Source organism: Oryza glaberrima, chromosome 1, assembly GCF_000147395.1.
Source record: "Oryza glaberrima chromosome 1, OglaRS2, whole genome shotgun sequence".
NCBI lineage: Eukaryota > Viridiplantae > Streptophyta > Magnoliopsida > Poales > Poaceae > Oryza > Oryza glaberrima.
In genome coordinates, this window is record NC_068326.1 from 6007532 (window position 1) to 6020243 (window position 12712).

A 12712-nucleotide genomic window follows, 5' to 3' on the forward strand; every position below is an offset into this window, starting at 1 on the left:
GGGCCGTGCCGCTCCAGAATAGTGGGCCGAGCCGAGCGGGATAAGGCCCACGCGAGAAAGCCCAACTAACCCGGTTCGAAGCCTATCCACTTCCAACGGCCGAGACGACGCGGCCTCTCCTCTCCCAATCTCGCGCGCCACCGCAGCCACCGCCACCGCCACCGCCGCGGCGCCATGGCCAGCGTCGCCTCCTCCACCGTGTTCGCCTCCTCCCTCCCCCACCACCGGGCGACGACGAGGGCGCCTCCAACGCCGCCGCGCATCCCGCGCCGCGCCAGGCTCCCCGGCCGCTCGGTACGCGCGCGCGCAGGCGCTTTCATCCACGTCGTAGGGGGATGACGATGGCCTGATACGAGCTGTTTGTGCAGGTGGTGAGCTGCCTGCCGAAACGGGGGTCGGAGAAGCTTGTGGTCACTAGGGCATCGGATGAGGAGGGGCCGCCTGAGCCGGCGGGCCAGGGCCGGGGAGGGGGAAGAGCCTGGCCGTCGTTGGACGCGTCGTCGTGCGGGCTCGCGCTCGCGGCGGCGGCGGGGGTGCTCATGCTGCAGGGGTCGCAGCAGGCTCTGGCCGGCACGGAGTTCATGGGGATGCAGGATGTGGTGGGGGATCTCGGTGACATCAGTACAGGTTTCGCATCAGTTAGGAGAACTGCCTCTACTACCCTTTGATTACTACCCTTTCAGTTCTACGCAGCTGTTTATCCTCAGTTACAGTGTTCTGTGTTGATGTTGTTCATTGTATTCCAAATCTGCATTTCAGGCTTTTCTGTTGATCTTCTTTTCTGAGCTAGGGGACAGAACATTTTTCATCGCGGTAAGCGCTATCGTAACTATCCATTTATCATGTATGTACATAGTTTACATTATTTTGCTGCAAATTGAATTTATAAGGATTCTTCATAGAGTGCTAACTTCAAATGTGTCTTGTGCAAATCATATCCTTGTCCAGAACTTCATGTATTTAATTCGTACTTCGATGTTCGAATGTATTTAAGTCATTTGAAGTAAGAAACGACTTATGCATCTGAGCGTCTCAATGATGATCAGCTTTTAAGGCATTGCATCTCATCCTTTGAGGGAATAGAGAAGTTGCATATGTGTTAGATATTAGCAGGGTTCCACAATACCAACTACCGAAAAAAAAAAAGGAAATCTTACAGGACAGGAAGGGTTACCCAACTACAGTTAGTTCAAGGCTTCAAGACCTTCCTGTTACTGAGTGATAGTATGAAATTCCATAAGAAGTTTATTCCGTTTCACAAGCTATGTGGCTTTGCTATTTACTTCTTTTACTGTACAAACAATTTGATAGTAATTTATACTAAATTGATCATTGATAAATGCTGCAGTTGCATGTATTTCAATAGGCACTTCTAGCAGCTAGAAATTCTGGAGCGATCATTTTTCTTGGCACATTTGGAGCGCTTGCGTAAGTCTACAATTGTGTTGTCATGCTTTCTATATGCTAAGTTGCTTTTACTGTATTAGTGCAAGCTTTATGTGCTTATAATTACAGTTACAAAATTGATGCTACAAAGATATCTGCCATACACCAGTTTGGTTGACCCTTTTGGTGATTAACAGGGTAATGACAATTATATCTGTAGTTCTTGGACGAGCATTTCACTATGTTGATGGCATCATTCCATTTAGGTAATTGTACCTATTGTCAAATAGGACCTTCCATTAGTCATTCTTTAGTTAACATACCTCTTGGCATATGCAGTTTTGGTGGCACAGATTTCCCAGTTGATGACTTTCTTGCTGCCTGTCTTTTGGTAAGGAAAATATTGCATATCATTGTTACATGCACACATGTAGAAATATGAACTCAATATTTGTGAAAGAATTCCAGTGTATGTATGCTTATTACTCATGAATTTCTATTTGAGGGTAACTTTATCATTCTAAATTATGTTTAACTATTTTAGGTATATTATGGAGTTACTACATTGCTTGATGCAGCTTCAGGCGATGAAGAAAAGATGAACGAGGAGCAAGAGGAGGTAGAACATCAGAATTTTAAACTCTTAGGTTTAGTCAAGTCAATTATATTGCTAATTTCACGTAAAAACACTGTCTGGATCGAAGAAAATTCTCTTTAAATTTTTGTCACTGATTGAAGTTGTAGTCTCTAAAAATATTCAGTTGATCAAATTTTTATATGCTAATTGCATTTGAGTTCATATGTTCTGTTTTATGCTTAATTTACTAATATATAATATAGATATTGATCTGTTTGTGTCCTTTTTTTAAATAAAACCTATCAAAAGTACCTCAGACATTTTCATTGCATGATTAGCAGAACAAATTATTTTCAGAAGTGTGCTAAAAGGGCATGCATTCAAGTTGAACATCAATTTTCAGGAAAAATATTACAAATAAAATGTTCCAAGGACAAATTATTTTCAGAAGTATGCTAAAAGGGCATGCATTCAAGTTGATTATCAACTTTCAGGAAAAATATTACAAATATTATGTTCCAACGAATTGATATCTCACTGCAATTGTTTGGTTCATATGGTAGTATGCTTTCCCTTGGTTATGTTTCTATCTGATACGGAACTCCGTATAACACAACTGCAGGCTGAGTTAGCAGTTTCAAAATTTTTGGGAAATGGTGCGGGGATCATATCTGCTGCCAGTACTATTGCTAGCACATTTGTTTTGGTTTTTATCGCCGAATGGGGTGATAAATCATTTTTCTCTACCATCGGTAAATCCCATAAACTTATTTTATATTAGTGTGAGATCTGTTTCTATCACAGCCAATATTAACACCAGTTTCCTTGTTACAGCACTTGCTGCGGCTTCATCTCCTCTGGGTGTCATTGCAGGATCACTTGCCGGTCACGCTGTTGCAACATTGGTAATATATATAGAGGCAAATAGTAGTTGAGATGATCCAGAACTAAACTCTACTATGCAGGAACATTCTATAGCAAATTATCCATGACTAATGGCATTAGTATCCTGAAAATTGCTTAGTTCTTAGGTACTTGATCCATTGTTGCCCCAGTCATGTGCCTTGCGAGAATCCTTTACTTTTAAAAGGATTAATTAACTTCCCTCCTTCATAGCATAACTGGGCAAGGAAGCCTTTTCAAGCTATTCCATCACTCCCCAAAGAACACCTGTTTTATGGATCATAAACCCTATGAGGGGCAGGAAACTTACCAACTAGTGTTCCTGTTGCTCAACTTCAGAACTTCTATCTCTTTTTTCCCCTGGAGATGTGATATTGATCAATTTATCTCTACAACAGATTGCAGTTCTTGGTGGCTCTTTGCTGGGGACGTTCTTGTCTGAAAAGGTATGCTTATACTACCAACGCAACTTGGTTTCCCTGTCCAAATGGATTTTACCCGAGTCACCTGATCCACTAGGTGGTTTTGCTCCTATGTTTAAAATGTTACATTTATTTTTTATGGACTTTGCTACAGATATATGGCTTGAATTTCCATTCAATTATCAGTTTGATTGAGCTTCATGCGCTAGTGAGTTTACTCTAGAGCTTCAGCTATTAGGAAAGGATGGGGCAATATACTCATAAATGAACAACATATAACATGTTCTGTATATATGGTATAGCGTGTAGACATTATTGCTTGCTGCATTGTATTTGAAATATATATTGGGAAAATAACTATGAGATTTCTGACAAGATTAAGATATATTTGCACAATTCATCTTTATCAAGTTTGCTTTACACTGAAAAGAATCGACCTGATGCAGATTGTAGCATACATTGGAGGGAGCCTCTTTTTAGCATTTGCTGCTGTGACACTAGTTGAGATCGTGAATTCGTGAAGGGGAGGAAGTTTCAAGATTTGCCAACAAATTACTGCACAGGTGTACAATGAATACAGAACTCGTGACATAGGTCTCTGCTGCCACATTGTTAAAACAATCTCAATTTTGATTTGCATAGCCATGTACTGATCTACTGTCAATCTTCGATTGCCCACAGGAACTTCATTGTTCACATGGATGGAACACAATTTGCCTGCATCTGATGATAAGATTACTTCACCAACATTTTTCGCCGGGTATTAATTTACCAACATGATTGGTAATCAAATTCAGAACTCAGAACATGTCAGATATTGATAATAGGTGGAATGTGAGATTACGTGAAAGCACTTTAATTTTTTTCCCAAAACTTTTCATTTTAACCTTTGCTCGTATCAGTCAGAGCATTGTAAAGTCAGAACACACTGATTTGGACCACACCGAGGTATAATTTCAGAGTCTAAGGCCCTCCACATACATGCAAGTTCGTCGCAAAATTTAAATTGATGATTAAATGATGGCATGTAACTCAATGCTCCACGACATAAAAATTGTAATGGTTATGCAACTAAAGTTCAACTGAAATGGCACCTACTGTGTAACAAATCTGAAGTTCTGAACCCATCTTTGGGTTACAAATTGGAATCAGGTATGCTTGCTAATCTCTTACTTCTAGAGCTAAATAAGCTTATCTGTTCTACTAGTTTCACAGCATACGGAACACTCGAACTGCATCTCTGTTCTTCGGATTCCCCTTGTAGATGGTCATCGTCGCCTCGTCAAGATCAACCAAGACGGTGCACAGAGTGTACAGTGTTGGACCTGAAATCATGCTCACGTTCATCAGTTCATCTCACAACCTTGCAATCTACTCCAAACACTCAGCATTTTTATCAATAACGGAAATCGATTCAGCATGCATCGAGTGAAGAAATGAAAGATGAAACCAATCACCTCACCTGTCATGTAGATCGGGTACTTGTCATCGGCCGTGTCCCCGAGCAGCGACAGCGCCTTCTCCTTGGTGTCCGGCGAGAGCTCCGCCGCTCTCCTCTCCCTGCTCATGGAGTTCTCGTCCTGCACCTGCAAATTCACATGGGTTTAGTTAGGGTCCCTCTAAATTGTAGGAATGGAAAAATGGAGAAATAGAAAAAACACATGATCTAATAAAAATTCAACTATAAAAATAGAGGGTTGCAAAATACATTAAAAAATATAAGAATAATCGTTTGATTAAACCGTAGGAATCGAATGAGCGAGAGGCTCAGGAATTTTTCTAAGAGATTGGAGCGCTTGCTAAGTTTCACCCTAAATCTCTAGAGGATTGTCCATTCTATAAGAATTTCAAAGGATTATGATAGGATTCAATCATTTATCTTGAAGGAATTTATATGAAATTCTCCTATAGAAATGAGATCCTTCAAAATTGCTATGTTTTTTTTCCTACAAATCAAAGATGCCCTAACCAGTAACCTATTGATCATGGAAGAAGAAAAGGTTGCTACTTTCCTATCTGCTTGATTAATTACCTGGTTGACCTGGAGATGGCGGTACATGTTGGCGTGGAAGAAGGGCGCGGCGGCGGCCTCGCGCACGGAGAAGCGGTTGCCGGAGGCGGTCTCGACGTTGACGATCCTCCGGCGCCGGACGTCCATCAGGTTGTAGCTGTGGCCGACCGACATGGCCGGCGAGCTCACCCTCTGCTCCGATCGACGAGATCACCAAAAACAAACGCTAGCTGGTGAAACACTAATCGGAATGTTGTTCAGATGGGGAAAATGCAGTTGATGATGATGTGCGTGGTGGTGGTTACATTCATGGCGTCTTCGAGGCTCGTCGCTTCGAGGAGGTCGCGCGAGACGAAGTTCCGGGCGATGGCGCCGGCGACGACCTCGCCGCTCGCCGGCGGGACGGAGTCGAGCGTGAACGCCTGACAATTACTGGAAAGTTAACCCTGACGCCGGAAATGGGATCGAGTTCAGAGTGGTGTTGGCGCTGCCGGCCGTCGATCGCCTACGTACCACTCCGTTGCTGTTGAAGCCGAAGGCGCAGGTGGGGAGCTCGCCGGCGTAGGTGTAGGCGGTGAACGACGACGAGCCGTCCGGCGAGGTGGCCTTCACCACGTAGCTGGAAAAACCACAGGGATTCAGCGGGCTGAATTCCGTCAGGAAGCGGAATGTGAGGAGGAGGAGGTGGGAGTGCGTACGTGTGGCCGAGGAGCGCGACGTTGGCGTCCTCGTTGTGCGCGGCGATCGCCGCTGACTCGCCGACGATCAGGACGTCGGAGCAGTCGTCGTCGGCGTCGGCGGCGACGGCGGCGGCTTCGTCTTCCCGGTGGTGGTGTTGATCTTCCTCCTCTGTGATGAACGGCAGGAGCTCCTTCCTAAAGTTCACTAGAATCACCTGTTTACTCCCGCGAGTCAGCTCTAGTCAAATACTCCTATATTTTCTCTCCATCCTTTAAAAAAAAAACAATTCTAACAACGAATCTAGTTAGATTATATTTTTTTTACAGGGTAGTATATATACGAGCATAGGAATATACAGTAGTCGTCTAAATTGGCATATGGGCTTAATCACCGGATGCTCCAAAAACAAGCCATTTCCGAACACATTAAGTTATTTTTGAAACGCGATAATTTTTATGCCGATTCGATTCATTTGAAGATCTCATATAATTCACGACGATAACATCGGGTATCGGGTTTATCAAGCTGGAAAAACAAACTTCTCAATAAAATCGGCCAAGTTAAAAAGTAAAAAAAAACCTAGACTTCATATGTTCAACAAATTTTGTCCTAATAATCTATTTTAAATAGCGGACTAAAGCATTTAGCAGAGTTATAGCAGCTAAATTATATATGAGAATAAATAGTTAAAACCCTTCTCAAACAGCAATAGCGGGAGATAGCGGTAGCTATAACAGAAGATTTAAAACCCTGCTAATAATTTCACTGGGTAATACTAACCAGGAGCAGAGAGGGGGCAAAAGGGACATTTTACATGTAGGAGTGGGACCCCGCTGCCGTCGGCCGTCCCCACCATCTCGTCCCAGTAGCGCGGGTACCTCGCGCGGTTGGCGTCGCGGAGCGCGTCCACCAGCGCCCGCCCCGGCGCCGTCGACGCGAACGGGAGCAGCCGCCGCCGCAGCACGGCGTCGCCGCTCATCCTTCTCCTGATGGCCTCGCCGAACCTCCTCCCCACGGCGACCCCCAGCTCGTACCCGCCGCCGCCGCACCGCCCGGCATCGAACACGTCCAGCTCGCCGCCGCCGCCATCGTCCACGGCGCCGCCCATGCTGTGTGTGTGCTATATATGACCGGTGAAATGGCAGAAAGGATCAAAGGAGCTTAAGCTTTTTTTGGTGCCTTATCTGCAACAATGCCTAGTGAAACTACAACAGCGTCAGGTTCACTGCCTTGTATAGTTTATGGGCTTGAATACTCGTTGGGCCGGGCCGGTTTGTAGTGAAGCCTGCTTCGAAATTGAGAGGGTGTTTGGATTGTGAATTTGTGACCCAATTAAATCGTGCCAAATAATTGGTACTGTAACAATAGTTTTTTTTAATAAAAACATAGTACAAATGCAATCGTGTGCATGGCACATATGCACATACTTTTTTCTTTATGAACACACGTACAATCTATCCCTATAAACATCTTCTATAGACTAGACCAGCTCCGGACTTCTTGCTTTCTACATCTTCGGGAACGATTAGGACGGGGGATTCCAAAAGGAGAATTTTATCGGGAGTTAATTTTTAGTTATCTCTTCAATTAAACCCTATTCACAAAAAAACTTGAGTATGGATTAAGAAATATTCGGATTGATTTATGAGCTTCTGTTGATGGGTCTCTTATAAACCATAGTCGTAAAAACGGTTTTCAAACAGGATTGAATTTCCAGCCGAGTATTCAAGGGAAAAATTGGACCTAAATATATACGAATCGTGAAGAGTTGAACAGTATATTTGATTCCCAACAAAATTCTAGTCCTCTTAGTATACTAGCAGCTGTGGAAGGAACATAATTTCACGGTTTTCGACTACTCACTCTTCTCTATTTTGGTGGTACTACAGTCCATGTTTAAAAGACTGTGTGGTTTTCCGCGGGCGCCGTTGTTTTTGGAGTTTTGCTGAGAGTTACTAGGCTCCACCACCACCCTCCCTGGCAATAGGAGTCCTTTTGTTTCTTAAAAGAGAGTTTTCTTCCTTTCGCAGTTTTTCCTTTTCTTTTTTTTCATGTACTTGGTAATGGCTTTTCTAGTTGTTTGTGTTGTACAATGAAAATCTGTTTTTTCTTAATATATTAACGTGTAATATTTTTACGGGTTCATGAAAAAAGATTCCCAACGAAATCATCGGGCTGGAATGTCTCATCAGTATTCAGTACTAGTAGTACTACTATAATTTATAATCTTGTCCGATGAACTGACAGCTCAAGTACAAATTATAGATCATTTTTCTCATGCACCAACGCTGGACAAAGTTCACCGACTAATCACAGAAAAAAGCTACACCATCCCATCTTATTAAACAGCAACTTTTGATCCAAAAGATAGAATCCAGCTGCAACTTTCAGATCCACCACAGTAACGCGGAAAAACTGTCACCATTAATTATTTGTTACGCTAACCAGCCCACATTAGTCCACATGACAGGACATCATTTGATGGTGTCAGCAAAATTCCACCGAAAGCAAAGTGGTGTGTGAACATATACTCCTTCCTAAAACGAATTCACTTTAAATTCAGAGAGAATAAGTTAGATGATAATTATTTGTGATTAATTAGTTGAGACGAAAAAATGGACGTGGAGTATATTTTATGATAAAATTTAGACTCTAAGTATATAAGTAATAGTTACTACCTCCGTTCCTAAAAATAAGCATTTGTATCAAGTTTAGCAAAGATTAAAGTTACGAAAATGATTCCTTTCAGTCACCTCATTGGTCAATTTTAAATTTTAAATATTTGGTTTCTTCTTCTAAGCACCCGCATCCCAAAATAAATCAATTTTTACATAAGAAGATTAGTGTAAGTTGATTTATTTTGATACGAAGGAAGTAATTACATGAATGTGTGATTTTTGTGTATTGAAACCAGTGTCCTAAAAATACTTACATTATTTACATAGTTTGAACAAAAAGCACATATATTTGGAAATGGAAGGGGTAAACTGGTAGTACTCCCTCATTTCCAAAATGATTATCATATAACCTTTTTTAAGTTATTCCTGATCATCATATTTGTGTTCATTCATTAATTCTATTCGTTATTTATGCATTAGAGTAAATGTATATTAATACATGCATCCATGCATGGGAGTATTTATAACCAACATGAATATATTGATTTGCTATTGGCTAGTAAGAAATAGTGGAGATGGTGCATGCATCGAATTTGTTGTCGGAGTAAATATAGTATGAGAGTTATTATCTTTTTTAGTCTTGGTGTATCTATGTAATATGATGATCAATTTGAAATGGAGGGAGTACTGCACAGCAGAAACTATTTATCTCATGTGCTCTTGGAATATTAAACCATTAATTGTAGGTAATCATAATACTTCTGTCATATTTTGTTTTAGAAAATGGATTTAAAACCCGATTTTCTACATGTGTTTCTACATCCACATGAAGGTACGCGCCGCAGAAGAGAAACTATTTATCTTATCCGCTCTTAGAATATTAAACCATTAATGTAGATAATCATAATACCTCTTTCATATTTAAAAATATATTATTAACTTTTTGTGATCAAACTTAAAAACTAACTCTCGAAACGTAAAATCATATGCGTAGATTTTTCTAAGTATTTTTTATACTATCTAGTTTTGTTAGATATGGAGTATTATCGTTATATCCTAAGCAAAATAGTTGTCTAAAGTTACTCTAGACATCAAAGACCAATAAAACCAACAATATCATGTACTACACTTAATACGAAGGCACTAGCTACAATACTTCTCAAACTTCCAGTGAAGTCCAGAATTCCAGCTGCCCCATCTACGGTCTCCAACTCTCCATATTGCAAACAAAGAGAGAGTAAAAACTAAACACACCATTCTCCTAGGGAAGTGAGATTGGTTGCAGTGACCAAGCTACAAAGTACAAAGTACTAATTAAAAAGGAGGGTTTGGGGGGTGTTCATTGGGAAAGGGAGAGCAAAGGGTCCTTGGAATTTGGAGATGGCCACATCTGAAGCCAATTTTTATATAATTAGCTCATCCAATTGGGGCCTAAACTAAAGTGATTAAAGAAAATGGGGGCTTCAGGGGTTGCAGACACGAGGTGGAGGAGATGGGGGTGCAGGCCTCCACATGCACAGTACTAACACCCTCTCTGTAAGTTCCAACTCTCCTTGCTCTACTGCCTTTGGCAACTTTAGGGTTAGGGTTTCACACCCCCGACAAGCGCCACACCTCTCTCTCTCTCTCTCTCTCTCTCTCTCTCTCTCTCTCTCATCTTGGTCTTCTTGGCAAGTTGCAGAACTCAGCCATATGAAATTTATGCATTCAGGTTCAGAAATGAAATGAGCTGCTGCAAAGCAAAGGTTGAATGTGGAATTTGCAGTGAGAATATGGCTGCAGAGTATGGGTTTCTCAACTTGCATGGTCTGGAAATGGAACCGTCTACAACATGAAGCAAGTGTGATTGTTTTCCAACTTCTACTAGCTACTTGCATTCTTGCAGAGATCTGCAGTTGTTCTCCTTAATTTGTCATGGGTGCAGTGCAACCTGGCACTGCTGAATAATGTCAGGTAAAGAGTGTCATTTAGGTTTAGCATTTTTCTCATGCTGGTGGCAACTGTTAAGTAGATAATTTTATTTCTTGCAAGTTTCCCATTCTTTCTTGTAGCTGATTGAGTGATCGACGAACAGATGCCCTAGCTAACCAACTATGCTGATTTTTGAGACATAATTTAATTTCAAACTTTTTGGTGATGCTAAGAAATCATGCTATTGGGACTTGGGAGATGGTCAGAAATATTCCTTGGAAATTCAGAAGGCATTGCAATGCTCAGATTCTTGCAGCGGCGTCTCTCTCCTAACCACATGCAAGAGCCTGAACAACCAACAGCTAGCGCCAAGATTTGCAAACAAACTACTACTAATACACATGAATTTGACCACACCATGTTGAATTTGTTTCTTAATTAAACCGTGCTGGTATTGTTTAACAAGGACTATCTAGGGAGCTTAAATTCGAAGCCAAGAGCATGTACACACAACGACCGGCCGTAAGTTGCATCTGTTAATAAACACTCGAAACATCGAACAACACCACAAGCATTAGCAACAACACTGCACCCATCATTTCCTTGATCTAATCATGCAGTCAATCGTTAACAACATAGGAGTATGCATTGCTAATAGTGTTCTGCAGAAAATTTCCCAATTAATTTGCATCTTTCCTCGCTGTACATGTTCCCAGGCACGCATGCTGCATGCACATCGATCACCAGCCTCTGTCAGATTTGCAATGGAAACGAGAACTCGTAAAGAAAAGGCAGTGCCACTCACATATCACATCTCTGATAATAGATGGACATGGCCGCATAGGGCTCCAGCGACGCTGCATTCTCTCTCTCTCTCTCTCTCTCTCTCTCCTGATGGTAAACTCTCCCAATAACAACAAACTTTCGGTGCTATTCTATTTTAAACAAGCTTAATTAGGAGTAGCATTTATGTGAATGATCTGAAAACAAACCTGTTTTACAACATCTGATGAAAACTAAGCCCCTGTGTCAGTTGCTAATAAAAAACTAGTTGTACTAATTAACTTGTAACCTATCCTTGAGAAGGTATATATATATATATATATATATATATATATATATATATATATATATATATATCTCCACATTATTTAAAAGATAAAAAAAAAGTAAATCAAAAATTAAACCGATTAAATTGTTTAGAACAAAAGTAAGTACATGGTTTACAATGTGAAAATTTTCTGGTGAGATATAGAATAACCCCAAAGGTATATATATACCTCCTATACATATCCTTTCAAGGGCTGAAGAAAACTCAAAAATAGATATAAAGATGAATTTCCAATCCACTCTCACGAGTCCCATTCAAAAGATTAGTTTTAGTATCTCCCTTCACACAAGGCACCTCTATATATAAATGATGAGTAGGTATATATACCTACCCAAGATGAGATAAAATCTCTGAGGCCTTATTCGTTTTGAAGGATTCCTAAAGGAAATCTCAATTCCTTTGGAATAAGCACTATTCATGCATTCGGTTTGTAGGATTCAAAGGAAAATTTTCCATAGGAACACTATGCCAATCCTCCAAAAATCCTCCAAAATATACTAATTCCATAGGAATGAAAACATCCACTCCAACCTCTGTTGTTTAACTCAGTGTAGGAAAAATTCCTGTGTTCAGTGTAGGAAAAATTCCTGTGTTCCAATCCATTGTCTTGCACGTGCATTCCTACATTATTCCTATGTTTTTTCTATTCCTGTGTTTTGGAAATCCTGTGAACCGAATAGGCCCTGAAAGGCAATTTTACAACAACGACCCAAGCAACGGAAAATAATTTTAGAGAGAGCTGCAGCTCAACAAGCAGACCCTGTCTAGTCACGGGCTGCATACCTGCAATCACCCGAGAAAAGACGTCTCAGAAAAAAAAATGCCTCAGAAATTGGTACTCCATTTTGTAGTTTATGAAAAGGATGGTGAACAAGTTGAAACAAATTAAAAAGCAGATGGTTAACAAGGTACCTCCTCCGCCTCAAAATATAAAATATAAGTATTTTTAAAACCATGTCCCAAACCATGTCACGGTCTCCGACATATTTTAAATAAAAATATTTACATATTATGATAGTTTGTTTAATGATAAATCCGCTAACATCAATTTTACATGATTAATCTTTTTTTTTATTAATGGTCAAAATTAAA

At 40.7% G+C, this 12712-nt stretch overlaps 2 protein-coding genes across 3 annotated transcripts; one reads left to right on the plus strand and one right to left on the minus strand.

Moving 5' to 3' along the window:
- The first annotated feature begins 95 nt into the window (after window positions 1–95).
- Window positions 96–4268, plus strand: LOC127771866 (GDT1-like protein 1, chloroplastic). Of its 2 annotated transcripts, none has more exons than XM_052297816.1 (12): window positions 96–294; window positions 369–638; window positions 760–813; window positions 1367–1428; window positions 1584–1652; window positions 1726–1777; window positions 1931–2005; window positions 2586–2715; window positions 2798–2868; window positions 3265–3312; window positions 3735–3851; window positions 3970–4268. In XM_052297816.1, exons 1-11 carry the CDS (start codon window positions 175–177, stop codon window positions 3807–3809), a joined length of 1026 nt encoding a protein of 341 aa, XP_052153776.1. In that variant the 5' UTR covers window positions 96–174; the 3' UTR covers window positions 3810–3851; window positions 3970–4268. The 2 variants fall into 2 exon arrangements, 1 of the variants encoding a protein (XP_052153776.1); XR_008017218.1 differs by having other exon boundaries at window positions 99–294; window positions 3735–3882.
- Window positions 4269–4374: 106 nt separating this feature from the next.
- Window positions 4375–7174, minus strand: LOC127771859 (uncharacterized). Its single transcript, XM_052297801.1, has 7 exons — window positions 6795–7174; window positions 5998–6194; window positions 5813–5918; window positions 5605–5721; window positions 5321–5491; window positions 4751–4874; window positions 4375–4613 (listed from the first exon to the last, which is right to left on the minus strand). The coding sequence occupies exons 1-7, from the start codon at window positions 7086–7088 to the stop codon at window positions 4498–4500; spliced, it is 1125 nt and encodes a 374-aa protein (XP_052153761.1). The 5' UTR covers window positions 7089–7174; the 3' UTR covers window positions 4375–4497.
- Between the last annotated feature and the right edge of the window lie 5538 nt (window positions 7175–12712).

Coding starts and splice junctions, on each gene's coding strand:
- LOC127771859 (XM_052297801.1), bottom strand. CDS start 7,088: ATGGGCGGCGCCGTGGACGATGGCGGCGGCGGCGAGCTGGACGTGTTC. Junction 5,919..5,997: donor GTCGCGCTCCTCGGCCACAC/GTACGCACTCCC, acceptor TGGTTTTTCCAG/CTACGTGGTGAAGGCCACCT. Junction 4,875..5,320: donor GCCATCTCCAGGTCAACCAG/GTAATTAATCAA, acceptor GTGAATTTGCAG/GTGCAGGACGAGAACTCCAT.
- LOC127771866 (XM_052297816.1), top strand. CDS start 175: ATGGCCAGCGTCGCCTCCTCCACCGTGTTCGCCTCCTCCCTCCCCCAC. Junction 1,429..1,583: donor GGCACATTTGGAGCGCTTGC/GTAAGTCTACAA, acceptor GGTGATTAACAG/GGTAATGACAATTATATCTG. Junction 2,006..2,585: donor TGAACGAGGAGCAAGAGGAG/GTAGAACATCAG, acceptor ACACAACTGCAG/GCTGAGTTAGCAGTTTCAAA.